The sequence below is a fragment of the Heloderma suspectum genome, chromosome 2, assembly GCF_057233095.1.
Source record: "Heloderma suspectum isolate Gila_16-S chromosome 2, 16-S_ref, whole genome shotgun sequence".
In the NCBI taxonomy this organism is placed as follows: Eukaryota; Metazoa; Chordata; class Lepidosauria; order Squamata; family Helodermatidae; genus Heloderma; species Heloderma suspectum.
In genome coordinates this window covers 290,144,691-290,171,427 of record NC_139459.1, presented here as the reverse complement: position 1 = coordinate 290,171,427, position 26,737 = coordinate 290,144,691, and the positions used below count along the sequence as shown (strand labels likewise).

The window sequence follows — 26,737 nt, the reverse complement described above, 5'->3', positions numbered from 1 at the left end:
AGCTGGCTGCTATCGCCAGACATTGCTGCACACAAGATGTTGTTAAGGTCTTCACAGACGTAGTTGAGGTAATGGTACCAGATCTAGTTCAGCCATTTCATTTCATTCGTTTGGAGGTCTGTGTACCACATGCTATCTCTAAAGCAAAAGTCTAACGCTGGTGAGCTGGTGCAGCTAGGAAGGGCCAGAAAGCCATGGTTTGGCCCTAATTCAGTATATGGCCTTAGGCAAACCTCCGTCTCTCATTTTCAGGCCTCATCTGCAAGATGGATATACTGACCTAACTTACACAGAGCAATGAATAGAATTTGTCCCTACATATTCATGGAGGTCTCTGCTGCGCTACTCCATGGCATCATAGCTGCAGAAACACTGTAGGGAGTCTTGGAGCTATGGATTTTCTAAACAACATTTGCACGTATGTGTGCATTACTGCACTCCTCCCCACTAAAAAAGCTAGAATGATTTTCTGTCTATGTCCTTGCTTGCATCTACTCTTCCAAAGTTCAGTGGTAATTGTATCTACTCCGCATGCAAAGGCTGCAAAAGCAGAGCTGAAACTGAAAAGCTTTCTTGCCACCTCTGCAGAAAATCCTGTGAAATACCCAGTCATGGCAAAGGAACTTCCCTAGAAATATGCTTTGCAGTTTCACTATTACTCTTTGTAGCCATGAGGACTAGATAATGAACAACATCTTGCATCCACTCGGAGACATATGTACAAAGATTGTGAACAGTACTGGAGAAACAGACAAACTTTCTCCCCACCTTCCCAGAAAGTGGGAGAAACCCTTGCACAGTAGAGATGAAACTAGCCACTAATGGTCAATTTCACCTCTATAGTGAAGTAGCTTTTCCCACTTGCTGAAGAGGTATGGAGAGAAAGTTTGTCCATTTTCCTGCTTATCTCTGCAGCCGTCCTATGCACATCTCTAACCTTGTGAATCCAATCAGATGATCTAATTTCCCCCCCCCCCACAAACAGCATGGGTAAGAGTATTACATCCAGCTATGAATACATTTATGCAATGAATATGAACTTGAGCACGCTCCGGGAGAGAGTGCAGGACAGGAAGGCCTGGCGTGCTATGGTCCATGGGGTCACGAAGAGTCGGACACGACTGAACGACTGAACAACAACAAATGAATACATTTATTTCCTCATTGTGATTAAATAAAACAGAAGCAGAGGATCCAGGATAGGATGGCTGGGCATGAGGCTGCTCAGGCCAAAAACGGAGTGGGCCACTTAATGGGGCATGATTCCCCCAGATGATTTCTCTCTTCAGCAGCATTTTGGCCAGGGATGATGGGGGTTATGGTTTATACGATCCCAGGCAGAAGCAGACACCCCAGCATCAAGACACTGACTGTATCTGCCTTTGCTTTTCAAAGCAGACATCGGGAACAGGGGGAGGGGGAAGTCAGAAGGGTATTTTTCAGTGAAGAAACCATTGCTGCTGCCTGGCTTGTAGGTAAGTGTTAAAGTTTGTCCCACATGGCGGTAGGTGTATGTGTGTGTGTATGGATGCATGAACAGAATTGGGCTCAGAGAGGTCCACTTTAGGTGGGCTGGACGTCTGGTCTGATTCAGAGACCCACTTAAGGTGGGCTGGACCTCTGGCCCAGAAATCAAACTGGACTATCCCTACACAATTTCTCTCAGCACCCCTAGTATAATATCCATGTCAGAAATGGAGCCTGATATATTGCCAAAACATATATACTAAACAGGCTTGCTGTAAAGATATTGAGATAATGTGTGTGAAGAGCTGAGAACAATCCTAAGAATTATTACTGTTTATTAAGGATTCTCAGCAACTTAGGACACCCAAAGATAAACATAACCCAATATTTGCTAAAGTCTACCTGCAAATGGTATTGACTTTTGAAAATACTGCACATGCATGGATAAAACCAGAGGCAAGATAGATAATAACTGCATAGAAAGAAACCATCCTGAATAATACATGAATAAATTAACATTCACATGAGAGTACATCTGACTATCTCATGTAACAAGCCAAGGGTCATTTGCTCATCTCTCCTTTCCCACATTTTAGGGTGTGTGTTTGTTGTTCTGGAAATGAACACATGCTTCTTAAAGAAAACACACTGGGTTTTATCCAATGTTAGTCCTTTTTAGTGTAGACCCACTGAAATGAATGGGACTTATTAGACTAATATTGGATTGGATACAAACCATTGGTATCTGGTTTACAGTAAAATAAAAGCTAAGGTTATGTATATGTTTAAAATCGCTCTAAAGAAATGTTCCATGTGCAATTTGTGACGTACATGTGAGAAGCCAAAGTAAACGATGGAACAATGTGACATGACATAGGCAAGTACACAATGTGCAGTCAAGTTCCATTTTTTATCATCTTAGAGGGAAAAAAAATCTACGTCCTTCCATTCATATGGTGCATGTTTCATTAGGTTAGAAAGAATATCTGCTTATCTGCAAAACATGCAATGCAATTACGTCAGAAGGTACTTGCATCTGCCAAGAGCTGCCAGGACTCTTGAGAGTCTTTGGATCTTTGTGCAGCTGCAATGTGTGGTGACCTCTATACCTGGAGAGTGCTCCACTCCACACACCCCAAGGGTTGCTGTTTGATTCTCCTGGACAGGAAAGAGTTTAGGAGGACTTCCTGATCCTCTTAAGCCTTGCCTGAGCAGCATGGGACAGTGTACAATACTGCCGATGCACTCGCAGGAACAGCTGCTAGCACAACAGTAAAGTCGCACTTGCTAGCACAATTCAAAACTATCACTTCGGGAATGGGACAAGTCAGTGGAGGTCACAGAAAGAAGCTCTGCTGACTTGTTGTATTCCTGAAGTGGAAGTTTTGGGTAGTTTCTTGGGTTGTGCTAGCCAGTGCTACTTTCCTATTGCACTAGCAGACATTCCCACTACTGCAGGAATGTGTTTAACACTGGTGGATTACTACCACTGGATACTGCCCATGTTCTCCTTAAGCTCTGGTGTCTTCCTGTATCCTTTGGTTTTCTTTAGTCCTGACTTCTAGCTTGCTCTCCAGTCCTTCATGCTGGTTTGTCCTTCAGTCCCAAATTCTTCTCACGATGTCTCTCAAGTCTGATTCCCTAGCATAACTCCTGGATCTTACTTATCAGCTCATCTCAGGGCCCTGACAACAATACAGTAAAAACTACCTCTCTCACCTTAACATGGTAATACCACCTCCCAGATTACAGCTGTAATAAATATTTGCAAATATTCAACATTCACAAAAGTTTACAATTTGGCCATACAGTTTTTAAATGACAAATTTTGAAGCAAATTTCAGATTTTGCATCTTGAATGTGAAATATTTAGCTCAAAACTTAAAATGTGCGTATTCTACTATTTGACATATCTTCATTGCTTTATTTTCACAGGGTTATTTATTTCTTTATATGCCACATTTTAGGACATAGTTCGTACAATGCAGCTGTTGTAAAAATAAAATGCAATAAAACTGAAAGAAAATAAAACCAGAGAGCAGCATAAAAACCATTTTAAACATAGGCAGTTAAGATATAACAAATAAGACACCGAAGAAATAAAAGTGCCAAGCCTTCCAACAACTCATTAAGTTTAAAACTGCAAAGATAAAAGACCTAATTTATGAGAAACATGACCTGAACAAAATGATTTTTTTTAAAAAAACCATTTGAACATTGGCAGAGTTAAGGTCATATGTACCAGTGGGGAGGGAATTCCACTACCTCGGGTCCACCACTGAAAAGCTATCTTCACTTCAAATTTTCAAAATCTCATAATCTCCCAACAGCCAAATTCTAATTACCAGTGCATGTTATCTACCAAATACTAAAAGGAAAAAAATATCACTACATTCCAGCTATCAAATATTTCCTAATGTTGTTAAATACTTTTGCATGCCAACTGTAAATTACTGTGAAATATGACATACTAGTGATTTTCAGACCTATTCTGGAGACCCTTTTGCAGTTCAGCAGGGTTCTTCAATGAAAAAAAATGTTATCGTATGATTTTCCATCAAATTACTCAAAGTAAAATTTGGAGGAGGAAATTCATTTCAGAACTATCCCTGTTAGACCACGTACATAGAGGAAGAAAGGTTTGAGTCAATTAGTTCTAATCATGGGTGCCTGGAAAAGGTATTTATCTCAAATGAATGTTCTGGCTATATTCCTCATGCGTCCATAGTTGGACTTTCCTCTAGTGATTGCTAACCTTTAAATTTGAAACACAGCCATATTTATTTTTAAAAAATATGTACATGTACAGCTAGATAATAAAACTATTACACATATCCTTTATTGATTCATGGTGCATGGTGCATGGCTGAACACATGGAAAAGCAAAATTTTGCAAAAATAGTTTTTCCATTGGCTCCCAGATCCATGAATTAATAAAGCAGCTGCCTATATCACTAATGGCCATTCTTGGGGGTTAGTCTATTCACCAGCCAGTAGTTAAATATACATATTTCACCACACCACCCAACCCTGTCAGAGCTGGTCATATATTTATTTATTACATATACACCCCAAAGATGTAACATTAACATGTAGAATAGCTCTGTTCCTCCCAACCTTTGAAAGAATATTTCCCCTTCTTATAAGTGAAACTGTTGTCAAAATTTGGTTGGTTCATCAAGAGCCAGATTGAATTGCTTCATGTGAAATCAGTTAAGTCCTGCCAACACTAGTTGAGAGAGGGAGGAGTAATCTGCCTGCTGGCTCATTCCAGGCATACAAAAAAAAGAAAGAAAAAAAAAATGAAAGTGTGAAGTGCTAGGGCTGTCAAGCAGTAGTTCCTAAGGAAAACCAACCTCACATTTTGTGCCCAAAGATCTATGAGGGGGTTCTTCCATGAGCTTATGTCATGCTGCCTCCTGAGCCTGGAACAGCTCCTCCTCTATTTTTCAAGCTACTTTCTTCTCCTTAAAGTCACTCATCTAGTTAAATTTATTTAACAAAGCCTTTCCTTAACTATGTACTTTACCTTCCCTGCCCATTCAATGCCAGCCCTGCCCCAATCCATGTCTCCCCCGGTAATGATTTTGTGTCTTTCCTGATCCCTGTCTTTTCTGATTACCTCCTGCCCTTTTGGCTGGAATACTGTCACTTTTCTGTTTGTACAACACCTCGTACATCTGGATCCTATACAGTTATTAAATAGTAGTCACAATACAACAAAATTGCACAGTTCCACAGTAACAAAGGCAAATAATGGTATTTCATATTTCTTTCTGATTACAATACTATATTTATTTCATGCCTACAGTTGTATTTCCTTAATGAAGATCCTTGTAGGACAAAAGCTCTGCCCTTTGTTCCCATCACCTTGTCCCTGGGAGATTGTGGAACTCTTGTCTGCAAGCAATTTTGGGGTGAATGAAGGTTAACACTTAATCCAGAGAAGATGGAAGTTTTGTGCGTAGGGAAACAGACTACTCTGGATAAAGGTTTGCAACTGGTCTTTGATGGGGTTGCACCCCCCGCCCCAAAGTACAAAGTTTGCAGTTTGGGAACCCTCCTGGACTCTGCACTAACTGGGGAATCACAGTGGCTGCAGTGGCCAGGAGTGCTTTTTACTAGCTTAGGCTGCTACATCTCTGCAGCCCTATCTGGAGAGGACAGATCTTGCCTCAGCTATCCATTCACTAGTGAAATACAGACTGGATTACTGCAATACACTCTACATGAGGATGCCTTTAAAGATAGCTTGGAAACATCAGCTGGTGCAGAATCCGGCTGCCTGAATATTGGGTTAGGGTGGAAGGAGGTAGTCAGATCCTACAACTTTGCCAATGTTTTAAACCAAATTTAAAGTGCTGGTTCTAATCTTGAAAGCCTTAAATGGCTTGGGACCAAGTTAACTGAAGGACCACCTTCATCCATATCAGTCTACCTGCACTTTAAGATCAGCCAAGGAAGCCTTACTCTCATGCTTGCCAGTGAGAACCAGGCTGGTGAGCACAGAGGGGAGGACATTGGTAGCCATGGCCCCACCATGGTGGAACATTGGTAACAATGGCTGCCCATTGGAGTGTGTCAGGCTCTGTTGTTACAAGCTTTCAGAAGCATCTAAAGATGCATTTGTTTTCTCTGGCTTTTTCTTAAGATGTTAAGGATTTATGGGCTGCCAATCTGAAATGGTTTTAGCTGCAATTATTTAAATATTTATTTGTGTTTTTTTTCTATATTATGAAATTAATATGTGTGTTTGTTTGTTTTTTAACTACTGGCTCTTATTAATAGTAAATTTTGTTAAGACATTTATTGTTGTTTTTATTATTGTCCTTCATACTTATATTAACTATTGGAAGCTGCCTTAAAGGCAGCTGATAAATATTATTTTTAAAATAGAAAAGTAAATTAAAACAGGGATGCAGTACAGACTCACTGTAGCAAAGCCCATATTTTGCCTTGCTAATAGATTTCACTATCACCAGGGAACCGCTGGAGCACTTTTCAAGGGGTTTGTTTCCAGGGGCCATTTAGGATATTATCTCTAAATATTGCAGCCAGCCTTTTCAAGTATACTCTCCTGAAAAATTCACATACCAATGAGCTATAACTTGCCTAATTAGTTCCTCAAATACTTGGACATCATGGAAGGTGTAAATTAAGCCTCTCTGGAAAGAGAATCTGACCTTGCTTGATCTGTTCATTTGCATTAACATATTGCGCCTAGGCAGCATCAATGAGTTTTCCATTCAAAGCACTCAGTTTACTTTGAAATAAACTCATTTTCACTAGGGTACACTTAAACAGAAATACCGGCTATCTAATACTTTTTAAACAGTGATGAGTTTAGCTTGTTATTTCCTCAGTGGGAACTTGATTCACACAATTGCTAATCTACAGGCAAGTAATGGATGTCTTGCTTTCAAGATATATGAGTTAACAAAGCTGAAAGCACTTTGACCAATAAAATACTTGTGTTTCTCTATTACATTTAAATAATTGTGTCCTTATTTTTGTAAGATTTCAGCTCCCATGCACTCATTGCATACACACACACTCACACACATTCACCCCCCCTACCCCGCCCCAAACAGGGAGAGATTTTGTGTACAGCCATTTGGATGGAGCTACCCACCTTATCCACTGTGTCACTAGGTCCCATCCGTAAGTTTTAATACCTACACCCAGGATAGGAATATAAATATTACTCAAGTAGAGATTTAGCTTGCTACAGATCCTTCGTTAATCAATACAGTTGTGTCTTTGTCTATCTGATAACTTCCATTTAATCTTTTCATTCCTGGGTCCATGAACAATATTTTTCCTGAGTATCTGTAAATGGGGATAACTCTTCATTATGATCCACAGAATTAGACCCCAAGATTAAACTCACCATGATCATTCGATGACTACTTGATTTCTGTTCTTTAGACTGGCTCAGCAACTTCTACACCCATATTTTGAGAATGGAGATTTATTTATTTATTACATATGATTCCCACATTTGCTTCAAGGAGTTCAGTGACAAACACTGGAACCACCCCTTTTTTCTTGTGAGGTAGGTGAGGCTTAGAGATAGTGACTAACCCAAGGTTACCCAGTGAGCTTCATGATGGAATGGGGATCTGAATCAGAATGGACTCTCTTCCTGTGCTTACTGCATGTCAGCAGCTAGCTAGTGCCTAGCTATTAGGGACTATGTGTATATGCTTTCTCCCCACCACCGTGCTTACAGATCCTCCCCTTCAACAAAATAGGAGCTCTAGAAGCTGGAAGCCAGGCTATGCCCAGGCATGGTCATGGTATGCTCCCTTTGTATGTACCTTGCCTTTAGGGTGGCGAGCCAAAAGGAGATCTGGCCAGCATCATGCATTGTCAGAAGATGCATCTTGCTTTGGTTGGAGGCAATGCATCTTTGGGTGGTCTGGGCTTCTGACATGAGCACACAGTCTCATGGCATCAACAGTATCATCACATGCTTCCTGCAGTGCATCTTCCTGGTTCTTGAAGAAGACACAGTGCAGGAGAAACCTAGCATGATTAAGGGATGGAAGCCAGTGATAAGCTTTCATATATATTACACTATTGCCGCAAAGACTGTATATTGGAGAAAACCATCACTGTACAAATTATGGAGCATTCCTCTAAATGTAGGTGCTTTGCCTTTATATAGAACAGTCTTCCCCAACCTGATGCTCTCCTAATGTTTTGGACTTTCACTTTCATCAGCTGCATTTAGCATGGCCAACAGTCAGGAATGCTTGGAGTCATAATCCAAAACATCTGTATGGCATTGGGTTGGGGAAGGCTGGTATAGAGATAAATGCTGGAAATAATTGGCAGAAATGTATGTGCGTTGTTGTTTCAGAAAGGAAAGGAAAATCTATCTCATTTACCATTCTCTTAATTGTTATTAAGGTGAATGGAGGTGGAAAGTGTCATTATAGACTCCCAGACTTGAGGGCCACAGAAGCTTAGGAAACTCTGTACAAATGGCAATTCAGTGTGTTCCTGTCATATGTCAATGTCTATTCCAATATACCTTGTACTAAAACAACAACTGTTTCCAAAGTGGATTTACTATATTTATTACAAGAAAATAAATCACTTCTTGAAACAAATCTGGCATATACACTTGGAAAGAGCTACCACTGTGTCTTCCTAATAACATTATTAAGCTATGTTTTCTAGAGGAAATCACTAAAAATAAAACAAATATGAGAGTTCTGCTATGCTGGTGTCTGTTGTTCAGAAGATGAGAACAATAAAGATCGTATGCCAAGTCTAAAGATAGCACACGCATTAGAGAATTGATGGAATATTTTCAGTAGATTAACTCTACCAGAAATATTGAATAACAGAATGGAAGAGATCACAGATCAAGTAATTGAAACTTCTTTTGCTTCTTCTAGCAAAGACTCTTCCCCTGTCCTATTCAGATTTAAAGTGCATTGCTTTAAAATGGCTCCCCATTTGATCTTGTTTTTACTCCTCCTTCAAGTTCAACTGTTAGTGACTACTCCTTGCCTGTGATTCCTTTCCTGCTGAGCTCATATAATGCACTGCCCTACCCTTCTGAACTGGAAGAGCAAACCCATAGCTGTGTCTTGGCTGTGTTCATGCAATAAGATTTTTATTGTTGCAGGTAGTCACCTCTTCACTGTTCATTATGTGGAACTACACTGTATAGGTGGTGTCTATTTCTGTTCCTAAATATTTAAATGGGTGTGATTAACCTTTTCATTCCAAATTGTATATGGCATCCAAGCTGTGTTATTCCATCTTATGAAATAGCCTGCCAAGCAAGTATTTCATGACATAATATTTCAGCCTTTCACAAAGTTAAAATTCATCAACCTTTATGATTTGAGGCTCATTCTGAATTCCCTGTGTAATTACCAATGCCCCAATCATTCATGGTACACATGGAATTTGGAACTCCTACTTTAAATAGAGATTACTTTTGAACTACTTTGTATAACAGACTAAATGGAACTGAATAGCTGGTGCTGCTAAGCAGGATTATATTTCTTCATCATTGCCTCTTCTGTAAATAATGCAATACAGAATTCTTCTGAAGCTGCACTATGACTGTGTCCTCAACTGTTATAATGTTATACAACTGAGAATTTGGACTATAGAAAGCACACATCCCAAGAGTTTTAGTTTATGCATCTCAAAGATATTGCTATGTTTGGATCTTATGACAGAGGATACAGGCAACACCGTGCCCCAATGCACACTTCATGTGAATGCTAAATATGTTCATTACAATGAACATCTCTTCCACAGCATAAAATCTACGTGCCACAAACCGTTTCTGATACTGAGGGATTCTTCTTCCCTCTGTTTAAAATCTGTATCAGGGGTGGGAAACCTTGTGGCTCCAGATGTTGTTGGACCCCAACTTCCATCATCTCTGCCATTGGCCATGTCAGCTGGGGCTGATGGAAGTTCAACAATATCTGGAGGACCACAGGTTCCACACCCCTGATCTATATTGTTACTTGTTGTGAAGCTACAGAATGTACAAAACAGGGATTTCTGCTTAAAGGGTATTCATTCATGGCTAAATAGCAGCTTCATCCAGTTGTTGCTTAGAATGGATGAAGATGATGCTACCTCTGTTTTCCATCTACTAATTCCAGGCAAGCTGTAGGATTCCTAAATAGGTGCTTGGAGGCAGTTTCGGGATGGATGAGGGCAAACAAGCTGATGTTTAAGCCTGACCAAATGGAAGTACTTTGGGTGGGGAATTCTACTGATCTGGATCGAGGGATTCAGCTTGTATTGGGTGGGGTTACACTACCCCTTAAGAACCATGTTTGTAGCTTGGGGGTCCAGCTGGACTCTTCACTGACTGTAGAAGCACAGGTGGCAGCAGTAGCCAGGAGTGTCTTTTACCAACCTCAGTTGGTATGTCTTCTGTGACCTTATCTAGAGAAAATGGACCTATTCTCAGCTGTGGATGCCCTAGTTACATCCAGACTGGACTGCTGTAGTACATGTCGGACTGCCTTTCAAGATGACTTGGAAATCTCCGGTGGTACAGAATGTGGCAGCTCGAGTTCTGATTGGGGCTAGATGGACAAATCATATTACACCAATCCTGTACCACCTGCACTGGTTAGCAGTGCATTCCCAGACCCAATACAAATTTCTGATTTTGACCTTTAAAACATGAAATGGTTTGGATCCAGGTTATTTGAAGGACTGCCTAGACCTGTATGTACCATGTTCTTCAGAGGCCATGCTTGCTGGCCTGCCACCAAGATCAGTAAGGTTGATGAGCACAAGAGATAGGGCCTTCTCAGTGGTGGCCCCTACTCTACCGAATTCTATCCCAAGAGAGATACAGCTGGCCCCATCCCTTCTCCATCCACTGGAGAAGGAAATGGCAACCCACTCCAGTATTCTTGCCAAGAAAACCCCATGGAACGTATCACAAGGCTAAAAGAGATGACGCCGGAAGATGAGCCCTCAGGTCAGAAGGTGTCCAATATACTACTGGGGAAGAGCAGAGGGTATTTCCAAGTAGTGCCAGAAAGAGTGAAGCGGCTGGGCCAAAGCCGAAAGGACACTCAGCTGTGGATGTGTCTGGTCATGAAAAGAAAATACAATGCTGTAAAAAACAATATTGTTTAGGAACCTGGAAAGTAAGATCAATGAATCAAGGTAAGCTGGAGGTGGTCAAACATAAGATGGCAAGATTGAACATCGACATCTTGGGAATCAGCGAACTCAAATGGACAGGCATGGGCGAATTTAATTCAGGTGACCATCATATCTACTATTGTGGGCAAGAATCCCTTAGAAGAAATGGAGTAGCACTCCTAGTCAACAAAAGGGTGGGAAAAGCAGTCCTGGGGTACAATCTCAAAAACGACAGAATGATCTCAGTACAAATCCAAGGCAAACCATTCAACATCACAGTAATTCAAGTCTATGCCCCAACCACTGATGCTGAAGAAGCTGAAGTTGATTGGTTCTATGAAGACCTACAACACCTTCTAGAACTAACACCAAAAAAAGATGTTCTCTTCATCATAGGAGATTGGAATGCTAAAGTAGGAAGTCAAGAAATCACCGGGATAACAGGCAGGCATGGCCTTGGTGTACAGAATGAAGCAGGACAAAAGCTAATAGAGTTTTGCCAAGAGAACACGCTGTCCATAGCTTTGTTGTTACTAATGCTTCCTAAGGCCCACTTGACTTCACTCTCGAGGAAGTCCGGCTCAAGTTCAGTGACCGCACTATCATGGCTATCAGGGACATTAAGATCCAATGCCAAAGAGTGTTCAAACTACCGCACAATTGCGCTCATTTCACATGCCAGCAATGTGATGCTCAAAATCCTACAAGCTAGGCTTCAGCAGTATGCGAACCGAGAACTACCGGAAGTACAAGCTGGGTTTCGAAGAGGCAGAGGTACTAGAGATCAAATCGCCACATTCACTGGATCATGGAGAAAGCAAGAGAATTCCAGAAAAACGTCTATTTCTGCTTCATTGACTACGCTAAAGCCTTTGATTGTGTGGATCACAACAAACTGTGGCAAATTCTTAAAGTGATGGGAGTACCAGACCACCTTACCTGTCTCCTGAGAAACCTGTACAAGGGTCAAGAAGCAACAGTAAAAACCAGACATGGAACAACCGATTGGTTCAAAATTGGGAAAGGAGTACGACAAGGCTGCATATTGTCACCCTGCTTATTTAACTTATATGCAGAGTACATCATGAGAAACGCTGGGTTGGATGAATCACAGGTCGGAATTAAGATTGCTGGAAGAAATATCAACAACCTCAGATATGCAGACGATACCACCCTAATGGCAGAAAGAGAAGAGGATCTAAAGAGCCTCTTGTTGAAGGTGAAAGAGGAGAGTGCAAAAGCTGGTTTGAAACTCAACATTAAAAAAACAAAGATCATGGCATCTGGCCCCATCACTTCCTGGCATATAGAAGGGGAAGAAATGGAAGCTGTGACAGATTTTATTCTCTTGGGCTCCAAGATCACCGCAGATGGTGACTGTAGCCATGAAATTAAATGACGCTTGCTCCTTGGGAGGAAAGCTATGGCAAACCTAGACAGCATCGTAAGAAGCAGAGACATCACCTTGCTGACAAAGGTCGTCTAATCAAAGCTATGGTTTTCCAAGTAGTAATGTATGGCTGTGAGAGCTGGACTATAAGGAAGGCTGAGCACCGAAGAATTGATGCTTTCGAACTGTGGTGCTGGAGAAGACTCTTACGAGTGCCCTGGACTGCAAGGAGGTCAAATCAGTCCATCCTAAAGGAAATCAACCCTGACTGCTCATTGGAAGGACAGATACTGAAGCTGAAGCTCAAATATTTTGGCCACCTAATGCAAAGAGAAAACTCTCTGGAAAAGACCCTGATGCTGGGAAAGACTGAAGGCAAAAGGAGAAGGGGACGGCAGAGGATGAGATGGCTAGATAGCATCACCGATGCAATGAATATGAACTTGAGCATGCTCCGGGAGAGAGCGGAGGACAGGAAGGCCTGGCGTGCTATGGTCCATGGGGTCACGAAGAGTCGGATATGACTGAACGACTGAACAACAACAAGGTGTAGGATGCCTGATCTAGATTGGGTCCCTAGCATGGAGGGTAGTGGGCTATTAGCATCCAGATTGAGGGCCCTGTGCCTACTCTGAAGTAAAAATTTAAAAAGACGTAGCTTCTAAATACAGATTTAAAGTAATGTCTGTTTTGGCCCTGTCGCTATTTTTAAGAAAGTTTTAAAAAGGTATCTATTCTCCTTGGCTTTTAATTCAAAACATTTGTGTTATGTACTCCTGAGTGGTATTTCGAAATGGTATTTTACTGAAATTAGTTTTATTTACAATTGTTTATATTTAATATGATTTTATTAATATTTGTATTTTTTATGCTGAATGTCGCCTTGGGAGGACTTCCATGGCTATGGGCACAATGCTATGCGTGTTCAGACAGAAAAACATCCTACAATCCCTGTATCCCCTAGCCAGCATGGCTGGCCAGAGAATGCTGGGAGCTGTAGGACTTTTCTTCTGTCTAAACATGCATAGGATTGTGCACTAAGACATGGATAAAAGTAATTAATTAATTAATTAATTAAAATTAAATAAATAATTTCCTACAGTATAATCATTATTTCTCTAAATATGGAAATACAGTGAATAATAAAAAAAAAATTCAGATTATGAAAAATGGGTTGGATCCAGATTGGTTGTTCCACAAACAGAAGGGTTTGTTCCATTCATGGACAGCACCAAGATACAGTGGAAGCTCCTCTCTCCTTTCCCTTGCAGCCCTCCACACCACCTCTAACTTTGCTTTAGTGGGTCTCCCAAACCTGCAGAGTAGATTTTACGGAGGCACAAGGGGCTACTGAGGAGAAGAATAATCTACAAAAATCACCTTTGTGTACCTTTCCCTAAGCACAACTCTGCCCCCCAAACCGTTTATAATTAGAAATACAGGTCCCCCCTTAATTAAGACTCCCATGTTTGCAGTATTCCATAGCATCATATTGGCCTGATCTATACTTCAGAAGTCCACATGACTCCTCAGATATTTCAGGGGTTTCACAAGAATGCATAATGCAACGTATTTTGATTCATCTGCTTATGGCCCATTTTCTTGAACTGGTCTGAAATTCTAATTTTATACACACTTAGGGGTAAGATATTTCACCTAAAATTGGGGATACAAATTCTCAGTCCTTACTCTTGCCAAGGCAGCTGATAATTGTCAACATCTCTGATAGCCTAACATCACAAAATACAATTCCATTGATACATGGAGGTTGTACCTGTGTCATGGGCTGCTTAGGATCACAGTGTAAATCTTAGTACTTCTGCTTTTCTGATTTGTCAGTCAAGCTGTCTGTTAACACAACTTTTCAAACACAAAGGAAGGATGGTTTTTCATACTGAAACATTAAAATGGCAGAATTCATATAGGAGCTTCCATACTTTCTTTAAATAAAATATAGTTTATACTATGTGTAATGTATTCAAATGAGATACAGCAGATACAGTGTTCAAAGCTGTTTATGCAGAAAGGTTCTGTGTGACTTTCCTTTCAGTCTATGAGACAGACTATGCTGCAATGCCTGAAGTATCCAAACCAAATTCAGATATGTAGAGAGAGGTGATATATATAAAAAGAAAGTATTATTACCGAAGAATAGTAAGACTATTATGAAAAATAATGCACTGTATGCAGATACGTGGCGCAATATCGTAAGTAGATGATAATTAATCAGAATCTCAGCAAGAGTTTTTCTCATGAATTTCTCTAAAAATAAACCTGCTTTAAAAATCAAATTAGCATATTTAACAACTTTATAAGAGCAGCACTAATCTTGTACTCTCACACTGCACAAGCTTTAACAGTGGCTATATTTGTCTCACTTGACTCCATTCTCTTTGTTGAAGTTTTCCCCCTTTGCAACTTTCTCCAGCCCATTGGACATACCACACAAAAGAAAGGAAGTACCACTCTGGTTCATGAGGGAAGAAGAATCATAGCACTGTGCACACCAATGCACTGAACCTCTCACTCCATTGGGAAAACAAAACATTCTTATTGCTTACCTTCTATTGGAGATGTCTTCAAGTGTCTGCAGAGGCCCTCAGTGTCCCCATATGTCTCTTTAATTTTTACTACTGCTTCTGTTCCTCGAAGTTCCATGAGGGAGCGCAGTTCCTGAAGTGTGCACCCAAACTCTCCTGCATGGTTGGCCTCATTTCTTTGGTTCTTTGAATAAAAATCACTGTTGGTCATGTCACCCATGGCTGCTGACAGTATTGCTTCACTCTATGTGCTATATAGAACTTGACAATTTGCAAGGGTAGAAATGTAGGTTCCAACCTAAACAGTAGAACAAATCTACTTTATGCCTCCAGTGGAGAAAGCAATGGATGACTGATGAGCTTCTGACCAGGGAATAGTCCACAAGGTGGCTGCTTTCACGGTTGCAGGCCAGTTCCACCCCATTCACCGTTTCCCATTATGCTGCACCCCAGCTGTTGGTATCTACATGGTCATCTCTTCCATCAGAGCTGAAGAAACAAATACAAAGCACACATTAGAAGACTAAGCAAGATTCATTCCATCACGCCACTTGTAAATGAGACTTGAATACAGAAGCCCTAACACAGAAGGGTTGACAACAGCCTTGTAAAGATGTTATGAGGACTGTAGTCTTAGCTGACTCCACAGATTGTCACAGAACTAGCTGTGTCACCCACGAGGCTTTTTCCAGCTTCAGTAGCAATTGCAGCAGTCCTTACTTTAATCAAGTCCCAAGAGCACCAGCTAAATGAGATGGCTCATGAATATTAATAACTAAGCCATTAGTCCAACACCCTATATGTGCCTCTGGTAGGGGCTCTTGTTCAGACTGCTCTATCGGTCTTTCATCTGACAAGAACAAAAAAAACCCACCTCATAAAGACAATGAAGTAATAAAAATTAATTGAGCACTATTACTTATGCTTTCATCCATTATAGAAACTATTTTCCAGTGCAAGAAAAGTTGAAATTGAAAAAGGGACATTTTCATTTCCAATCCTGAATAAATTTAAATAAATTAAGCTCTGCAGCTTTGACAGCCCATGAAGATAAACACAAACACAAGTGGAAGATAAAAACACCTGAGCGCTTTAGGTGAAACAGCGAGCGCTCTGTGTCATACAAATAGGAAAAGTTGCTCTCCTTCAGCACCACCTGTTATCTGACTCACTGGCACATTTGATACCCTTAGCCTGAGAGCAGGATATTTCTTTGCTAACTCCCGAGGGGGCAAAATACCTACCTTTATGGGACTTTAATATTCAGACATACACTCAGATGGTCTTTGAGAAGAAGCTGTCACTTTAACATATTGTAAAATTATGTTTCTCAGACATGAGATACTAATGAGCTCTGTAGAAATATGCTGAAGCCAGCTATTAGAGTGTCACTGAGAATTTAACTGAGATTAAAGGATTTTGTTTTGCTTAAAGTGGGTTAGTGCCAATACATAGCTTGCTAAACCTAGAAAGCTTTGGAAAGGTTTTGCTGCTTTGCAAAATAAAAAAGCAGACCTTTTCAAATGTTAATATGACTTCTGGATAATGGATGATAAGCCAAGCTCAGTTAAATATTAGTGTAACTTCTTGTTGTGAATTTGCATCTAAGGATATGTGAATTTCTAAAGCAAATTTTGTTTCCCTTGCCCAAAGCAATGGATTTCTGGGGGAAAGTCACTAGCTGTCAGAAAGTCTGCTGGATTATGAGCGCACACGGATTGTTCACAGCTTTATTTTATTTAACCCAAGACCCAAATGTTATTGCTGATGTGTTTTCCCCCTTCATTGCATGGCCTCATAGTTTTTGTAATTCAGATATTTCACTTTCCACTTCTCTTTACACTGCTGACAAGTGTAAAAAAAGTAATAGAAGTAGATTGTGGGACTCAGGACTCAGCTGGACATGATGTGGGAGAGCCATGATCAGGGTCTCCTACATTTTTAAGAACTTCACAATTGGAGCTGATACTTTGGGGAAGTAATGCGAGAACAAAAATCCTTTTTCTTGCCATTCCCCCAATCTAAATTGCATCCTACCCCCACTCCCCAAAGCTGCTATTTGGCCCACAGGGAAAACATATGGGTGTTACAGGCAGCTCTGGGGAGAAACTTAGATTGTCCAAAGAGAACAGAGGGGAAGGGGCTTAACATGCCATCCACCAATGGAGCTTTCCCAATTGAATTAGCAGCTCCACATGGATGCGTGAGGTAGGCAGGGGAGCCCACAGGAGATCCTGAACACAGATCTTTTGTGTCACATTTAGTTTAGACCTTAATATTTATACTTTTAAATAGGTCTTTTGGCATGTAAGTTTAAGCTGTGGGACTGAATGAGGCTGCTCATGAGAATCTGGAATAGTGTAGCATTAAAAAAATAAGAATGCTTTTTGAACATTCATTAGATTTGATTAAAGTGTTGCAGTTTTTCATAAGGCTGCCTCCAGTTTCTGAAGAGCATATCATCTGACAGAGAGACACATATTTAATTTTAGTATAGAATGGAGCTGCAGCACGCTTGATCCTTCCTTCATCAGCATTTCACTTCAGCTATGACAGGAACCCTTGCATGATAGAATTCACATCGCCCAAGTGGTTGCTCTGCTTTAGGTCTGTTTTTCATAAGCCTGCTATGTTGGCATCACAACGGGCTGTGAAAAAGTGGGGTATTGCTACATTTGGGAACAAACTTGGAAGCAGCCATCAATTGGGGAGCCTTCTGTTAATGGACCACTTACTCTTCCTCAAGGCCATAAATGTTGATGTATATAAAGGACTGAAGCTGCTATGTTTCTCACAGTATGTTTTTCTATAGGATAATGATGTGTTCAGGGTGCTTAAGAGCATTTCTCTTGGTTCACACTTCCGTCACTCTGTAGGAATATTTCTTCCAGCTCTTGTACATATCATTGTATCATTTTTGTCAGCCAACAATGCTGTTTTCTTATATACAAGAAAATAATTTGCCTGTTTAATATTTTATTTGAACTTCAATTAAATATTAACCAACAAAAAAGCAGATAGTCTATTTGCGGAACTGCATACCTCTTATTAATGTTTATGGGTTGGGATTCACTTAATGGTATAACCCTCGGGGAAATAACATCTCTTGTGTTTTTGGAAGGCATCTTGTAAAATGCAGAAACTCCAGAGCATAACTAGCATTATCCACTGATAATGCAGCTTTATAATCCCACAGAACAAGTTATGCAAGTTTCATTCGATCCTGAAATCTCTTTTATGAAAAGTCCAGGAACTCTGCCAAGGTACCTAGCAGTTGAAACTAACACCACCTCCAGACTCTTGCTCCACGATTAGTGCAATTGCTTCACAGAAGTAAGGGAATCTAAAACAAGGGAACAGAAACTGGCAAGATTCCAAAACCCAGAGCAGTGAAGTTCTAAACTAGGGAGATTTTTTGAAAATGGAAATATAATTACCCTCTTTGGTTTACATACAAAGGAAGCCAACAGGAATAGAATTACTTCTTATTGCCTATGTGGGATATGAAGCCTGGGCCTATTCCTAAAGTGTTAGGAAATCCTGGCCTTTGCTTTAGGCCTGTACTGTTAAGCTTATCAGGGAAAGGTTCACTTGACTAGTTAAATTTTTGTTTGGATTTTGTATGGTAGCAGCTTGATACATTTGTAGGCCAGGATCCAGTGAACCACTGAACTATTGATATGAGGTCAAGGGAAGGGTTGCTTTAGACTTATTGTTTTAATCCAAAAAAAGCAGCATGCCATGCTGCGTGACAAACTGCTCTTTTGAAAATGAAGAGTTTCAAATGTGGTTTGTGCCATGAAGTCGTGGACCAGCTATTGAACACAGGGGAGAATCAAAATGCCCCTAGATCAGCCTTCTCCAGCCTGGTGCACTTCAGAAGTGTTGGACTTGGACTGCAACTCTCATCATTCCCAGCCAGAATTACAGTCCAACACATCTGGAAGCCACAAGGTGAGGAAGACAGCATTAGACTACTGCAAGCCTTGTGTAAATCCAAGCAGCTTTTTAGACACCACTCATTAATATGTGTCATGTTAATGCTTGTGTTTTAATTATTGCTGTGTTAAGTATTGCTGTGAGCTGCTGTGTATTGTGTATTGCTGTGAACTGCCTTGGGAGGGCTTCTGCCCTGAAAGGCGGCCAATAAATGTTATAAATAAATAAGTAAGTAAGTAAGTAAGTAAGTAAGTTATAAACTGCCACTCATGCCTTGGCATAAGGGTGGATAAAAACCAATAGAAACAAAATAGTTTATAGGTCTCCTATAATTCTGAACAACTAGTCAGAGCTGCCTTAAGTCCCATAACTCATCCTGCTTGCAAAGAGAAATATGTGAATAAACATGTACAGCTCTAAGGTATTGCTGCCACTATTTTCCTGGTCCATATTAACAAAATAGGGATTCCCGATCTTCTCATTCTTTCTGCACCCAATTTAGAAGTAAGCTCTTTGGCAAAAGGAGTCTGTCATTATGTATTTCCAGAGTGTCAAATAAATGACCTCCACTCTCAACTGGGGTCTCTAAGCACTATCCTAGTACAGCAAATAATGATTTCTTCTCAGACTATCTTCTTTTGCTTCAAATTGTTCTGTCACAGTTAACAGCAGGCTGCACTTAGAAGGAAGATGATGCACTTTAGAACGCAAAGGGATGCCAATAAGAAGAAAATTAAACAGGTCCTGCAAACCTATGCTAATCTTGTAGTCTCAATATTTAGACACTTTGATATAAACAAGAGCCGAGTGTGAGGAGTTTTTGTTTCAAATAATAATATGCTATTGAATTCTAAAGTCAAGAAATAATTTAGATTTTCAAAATATGTAATTGCAGACATATGGCCCTAATCAGAAATTAAATGGGGCTACGTTTTGAAATGCACAAATACCGAGGGGCCAGTATTGACTCTGCCCATTGTTGTACTACTTAAGCCAAAAGCAATGGCTTAAGGGATCCTTCAACATGCACCCACACCCCAGTGAACTGCAATAGAGGCTAGCCCTGTATAGCTTACTTTAACATGTGAATGGGGAGAGGGGGCTGTACCACAGAGGCCCACTCCCTGATATAGTGCTCCCCCCAGGCATCCACACATACAGCATAAACATCTACAGGGAGTGGGGTCTACACATGCAGAGATGCATGTGCATAAAGTTCCACATGATCTAGAACTTCAGTGCCACGGGGGTTCCCAGGAAATAAGGACTGCCCTTGGAGAATAGGAGCAGTTGGAGATTGTGGAATTAGCTATGCTCTATACTAGACAAATAATATTGCATGGCAAATATGAACAGCCTGGAATGCTAATACATAACATCTAATTAATCCAACTATGCTAGGAGGACGGTGAAGTGGTAAGCCACTGGAGTGTAGACTGAGTCTCCAGTTACCAGTTGGCTTTCATTTGTTTATAGTGCTGCTCAATAAATTGTTCTGAGCTTCCCTTATCAAAACAATACTACCCCTGTAATTATGTAGATATTGCTAAGGTCATCTATAGTACATTGTCACTAGTTGAAACAAGTCTGGAAGGGATGGATAAAGCTGTCTGTTACCAACTTTGCAAAAGAGGAATCATGGAAAATCTGACTCTGATGTACTGGCAACAACTAAGAAGTACAGATTTTTTGAGCACAGTGTACCAATTAATAAACTAGATTATATGTGGTTTAAATACTTGTTTAAGTGCATGTAGCTTTGGACTGAACTGAAGTACAAAATGGACAAAATGCACCAGTGCTAAGGACCTGAACACCTACAAGCATCTTTATCAATGCATCAAGTTTTATTTTAAGCTAACTCAACAGAATAGAAAAGAAAGCCAAACTAACAGAGCAGACACTGAGTAGAAATATTTCATCCAATACATCTCAACACACAATACCAGAGATGAACAAGAAATGAGAATATGTAGTTATTATGTATTTAAAATATTTTTAGGCTGCCTTTAAAGATAAAAATAAACATGTCAGGTTTTCATTAGCATTAGTAATGATTAAGACTCTTTCAGGTCTTTGGAGGTTTTCCTCTAGGCTGAAAGCCAGCACTTCGATTCCAGAAGGTAATATATTAGCAATTTGAAACAATGGATGGATAACTGTTTCAGCAGAAACGAACTAATAAACATATACGTGCAGAGCAATCCTGAGCATGTCTAATCAGAAGAAAAGTTCATGGGGCTTATCACCAGGAAAGTGCTGCTATTCTGCTGTCTTTTTGAAACTGTGTCAGAAGCTAAAATTATTCAGAAAAGTGTCACAAGTAACACAAAGGTACTTCTGTACTGTTGACTTTTACTGCTACCCAATCATTGCTCTTTTGCAGTAAGGTACATGCAGAATTGCAATTGATTTTCCACACTTCAGTAGATATGGCACTATTTTTGTGTGTACATGCTGCTATCCACACTAAAGGGTGTAACATAGGGTTGTATCCAGCAGTGTCACTCTGCTAGCACAGATTACGTTGCACTAGCCGAAACCAAGTTCCAAACTATGCACAAGGGGGAATTCAACTAAAATTCTACTTACACAACCTCATATTATTATATCTAATTTAACAAAGATGAAATTTGGTTTTGTACCTTAACTCAAATGATTCAAGTAAATGCTTTCACTCCGAAGTGTTTCACCCTTATTACTGTTGTTTCACCTTAATAGCAAAGCACGTTCTTTGTCTTTGAAATCTGCAGCAGACATCTCAAAGCAACATGCTTTTTGTTTTCTATATGCATACAGAGAAAGAGAGATGATGCTTTCTGGTTTTAATGCCTTACTAATTAATGCTAATTGACAGGCACACAAGATCTGTTGATGTTCCTAGATTCTGAAATGAAGGTCACACCTACTTGCTAAGATGGAGACTGAGAAAAACAGTTTTACAATTTCAGTCTGGTCATAAAACAGGGAGACTGAGATTTGAAAGTAGCGTACAAAGAAGCAGCCTTGGTTCCATTATTTTTGGGGACAGATGCTGTACAACTCTAGACCTGCTTAAGATGGAGAATCATAAATGAACATACATTACAATCAGGGGAGGCTGGTGGCTCTGATGTCAGTGGGGCTTTGAATCTGCTCTGAGTTTCAGTCAGAACTCTAAGGGAGCTATTCAAGGTGCTGAAACCTATCCAAAAAATGGATTCATCACACTGCTTAATTCCTTTCGAGTTCTGACCGAAACCCAGAGTGGATTCCCAGTCCCACTGGCATCGGACCCACCAGCCTCCACTGATTGCAATAAACAGTCTAAGGGCACAATCCTATGGGGATAGGCAGCCGCCTCCAAACTCAGAGGTGACTGCCTATCCAATGCAGGGCAGGAGAACCATGGAGGGGATCGTTCCCTCCACGCTTCTCCTGCCCTGCATTTGCAGCTAGACAGCCGATTCCGGCTATCTAGCCATGGGACAGCGGAACGGGGGAGGAGGCTGCCGGACGACACATAGGATGTGTTGTACTGGCATTTCCACCTACTCTGCCCTGGAATGCCCCATTTCAGCCACTCCGTGCTCCTCTTCCAAGAGGGAAGCGCAGAAGGGGGGGAAGGTCACTTCTCTGGGAACCGACTTCAGAGCACGGGCTTCAAGGTCGGTACCTGGAAAACCACATATCCTACAGCCGTCTAGCCACTAACTAGCGGCCATAGGATTGCTTCCTAAATCTAAAATACTGTCCTATAACAAGAAATCGAACCTATAAAAGGAAGCTGCACTCTACTACATAGAGGAGTGCAATATTCAAAACTCCTTATGTATTAAGCACTAAAATAAATTGTGGCATTCATACATTGGTGACTAATGGTGTTCAGACATTGCAAGTAACTCTGATAAGTTGATGTTTGACAGTCCCAAAGCATTGTATTTCCAGTTTTTGGAGTTCCACTGAAATGGTCAAAGGTGAACTTGTGTAGGAATACAGATGATTTATATCCATAACATTTAAAGCCACTCCCAGATTTAATGCACATTCCTTGTGTTTGTCAACTAGGGATGTATGAAAGTCACTTACCTTTTTGCAGGGGTGATTTCCTAACCTGGGGTGATTTCCTAATCCTAACCTGGCCAGCTCCGCTCCACAGCAACTCTGCGGAGCCGCCGGCTGGGTGCATTCACAGGCGTGTGGAGCCTGTGGACGCAAATGGCGGCAGCTCCGGCGGCCGCCATTTGCGTTCATGTTTTTGGCCATGGTAGGCTACTTAAATATTTACAGTGAAGGACAGGGGCACAAATGGCGGACGCTATGCCATTTGCACCCTGTTTTTTTTACCGTTATAGGCTACGTAAATATTTCACGGCAAAAAAACAGGAACACAAATGGCAGCAGCTACGTCCGCCACCATTTGCGTTCCCTTTTTTTGCTGTGATAGGCTACGTAAATATCTACGTAGCCTATCACGGCCTCCACAGGGACGCAAATGGTGTCCCTGCGTTAGCCATTATAGGCTACGTAAGTATTTACGTAGCCTATCACAGTCTAAATGGGGAAGCGAATGGCGGCTGCAAATGCGGCCGCCATTCGCAAGTCAGCACGGACGGCAGCAGGTAAGTGCTCCATTTTGCACGCCTTTCGTGGAGTGATGGAGCAGGGGCTTCGTTCCGCCATGGATTTCAGGGGGCTGAATGCACCGGCATTCGGCCTCACTGAGATCCATGGCGGAATTCTCTGACATCCCTATTGTCAACTAGTACAAATTTATACCACTGTTCCACATTCAAGGCCTTCACATACGGTGCTAAGAGCTATCGTTCAGCAGAACAAAAAGAGCACTAGTACAGCAAGGTCAGAAATAACTGTCATCTTTACAAATTAAGTGCATCCTTGTTGAAAGGAAAAATTATTTCTTTTTTGTTTGTTTGTTTTATCCCATTTATTAAAATTACGAACATGAGATGGAAATACATAATTTTAAGTCAGTGGAATACATATTTTGTGTGCAGTTAGGGTGGAAGAAAATTTAAAGGATTTTTAAAACAACTAATAACTAACATTTGCATTTTTTTAAACTGACCAGAAAGAGCCAGGGGTGAAATAGATCTATTTTATAATTAGTCTGTTTCAGAAAACCAACAGCTTTTCCATTTCAGTAACATTTGAAAATACTTCTCAATGTTTCTATTTTTATCTTGTTGCATTCAAATTATGTACAACACAAAGCCACTGATGTAGGGTATAATTTCCCCTCAAGGGCACTGTTTGAGTCAGTAGCTCTGAGAACTAAGATGATAAAAGAGCAGCAAACTTCAACTGTTGGGCAGAAAAGCCAGATCAGTGTGAACAACCTTTTGGAATCAGTAAAATAAAAATCTCTACCAAAAAAGATCACATATTTGGTTAAAAAATACTATAACTATTGGCATGTATCCCATTGTTAAATGGTGCCTTAAAAAGGTAAAGGTGTCCCCAACCAGTCGTGTCCAACTCTAGGGTGTGGTGCTTATCTCCATTTCTAAGCTGAAAAGCCAGCGCTGTCCGAAGATGCTTCCGTGGTCATGTGGCCGGCATGACTGAACACCGAGGTGCACGGAACGCTATTACCTTTCCCGCCGAGGCGGTACCTATTTATCTACTTGCAATTTCTTGCTTTTGAACTGCTAGGTTGGCAGAAGCTGGGACTGAAGACGGGAGCTCACTCCGTCATGCAGCACTCGGGTCTCGAACTGCTGTCCTGCCAATAGGGATGTCAGAGAATTTCGCCATGAATCTCGGGGAGGCCGAATGCCAGTGCATTCGGCCCCCCGAAATCAGTGGCGAAACGGTCTGCCCCCCCGCCCCCCCCGGGATGGGACTTACCTTGTGCAAATGTCCCTGGTGGTGGCGGCTCCGGCGGTGGTTCGACGGCGGGGCGGCGGCTGCCAGTCTTCTGACCGGCTGCCGCCGCCACCATTTCCAGTAAAACAAACAAACAAACCAAAAAAACGTGATAGGCTATGTAAACATTTACGTAGCCTATCACCGCTAGATTTAAAAAAAATACTGTGATAGACTACGTAAATGTTTACGGAGCCTATCACGGCTGAGTAAAAAAACAAAACAAAAACCGCACGTACGCAAATGGCGGCGCCCATGGGCGCCGCCATTTGCGTTCCTTATTTTGGCACGTCTAGTCTACGTAAACATTTACGTAGACTACGGCAAAAATAAGGGGAACGCAAATAGCGTAGATGCTACGCTATTTGCGTTCCCCTTATTTTCGCCGTAGTCTACGTAAATGTTTACGTAGACTAGACGTGCCAAAATAAGGAACGCAATTTGCGTACGCGCAGCGTTTTTTTGGGTTTTTTTACTCAGCCGTGATAGGCTACGTAAACATTTATGTAGCCTATCACAGCTGACTGCAGGGATGCAAATGGCGGCGGCTATGGCCGCCGCCATTTGCGTTCCCAGCCGGCCAGGATTCGCGGTGGGAGGAACGGGGCGCCTCCCCCCCGGCCAGAATTTCAGGGGGGAGGGACGGGGCGCCTCCCCCCCGGCCAGAATTTCGGGGGGAGGGACGGAGCGCCTCCTCCCCACCATGAATCAAATTTCGGTTCAGGTAAATGACTTTCATACATCCCTACCTGCCGACCTTCCGGTCTGCAGTTCAGCGTCTTAACAACTTAGCCACCGCGGCCCCTTAACAAATGGTGCCTTAACTAAACCTAATTTTTAAAAAGATGCACATAGTTATCATTTCATCATAGTTCAGTTTTTTTCCATTTGTGGAAAAACTGTTATTGAACCAAATATGATTTTTAAGGGTGCAACCCTATGCTCCAATTTTGCTAGTCGAGGAGCTTTAGGATATAGTTTCAACCCTTTCTGGATGATTGCTGCAGACCTTTTGCTGGATCACTAGGGACTAGGGATGTATGAGAAATTGTTTCTGTTAATTTTTTTTAACCAAATTTGCACCTCCCAGAACCAAACGTGGACTGAACACAAACTGTGGTCAAAGTCTGTACATTTCTGAGCTTGCAACACAATTCATAGAACAACACCCAAAAAGTGTTTGAAAAATGTGTGCATTCAAAAAATCTGCATAACAATGCATACATTTGAAAAATGAACACTAACATACTTCAATCAATGGGAGAAAAATATGCACATTTCAAAAACTTGCACAACTGATACATACATTTGGGGAAATGCACATGAAAATATGCACATGTTTTGGGGTGAAAAAACAAAGCTCACAATCTGATAAAGTCATGAGTTGGAATGAGCGTTACGGTGTGTGTGTGTGGACCCCCCCGTAAGTGGCAGCATCAGGGACTTGTTGCCAGAGGTATGGGCTTAGTCTGATTCCTACGTGCCCCCTGCCCCTGCATCCAGCTCTTATGGTGGTGGAACTATATACTGACAAAAGGGATGGACTAAGTTAAAATAATTACATTGAACTGTTGAGAACTAAATCACACTGCCCTCACCTCATCCCACTCTGGCTACACCATCACGAGAAAATTATGTGCACACCCACTTCAGTATATAAACCTGTATTGGCCCCAGGAGCGTAGCCAAGTCATTTGTAGTGTTAGAGGGGCCTAGAGATCCATAATGCATGCTTAAGGTCATTATTGGTGCAATTCCCATGCTTGTAAGCCTCTGAGCACGTGCAGATGAGTCAAAAGGCCGATAACAGCCTTCTCAGTGCATTGCTTACTAATGAGTAGAAAGCCTTATCAAGCACTCTGCCTGAGAAGCAGAGTTTGTT

The 26,737-nt window shown here is 41.2% G+C and overlaps 1 protein-coding gene across 2 annotated transcripts in view; it reads right to left on the bottom strand.

The window, feature by feature from the left end:
• Nucleotides 1-26,737, bottom strand: part of ATP2B2 (ATPase plasma membrane Ca2+ transporting 2) — a 606,047-nt gene that overhangs the window by 191,075 nt on the left and 388,235 nt on the right. For both annotated transcript variants that reach the window (XM_084832463.1, XM_084832462.1), the window contains one exon: nucleotides 15,070-15,537. In XM_084832463.1, the coding sequence (XP_084688589.1) occupies nucleotides 15,070-15,268 (199 nt within the window). In that variant the 5' untranslated portion in view covers nucleotides 15,269-15,537. The remainder of the gene's footprint in view (nucleotides 1-15,069; nucleotides 15,538-26,737) is intronic.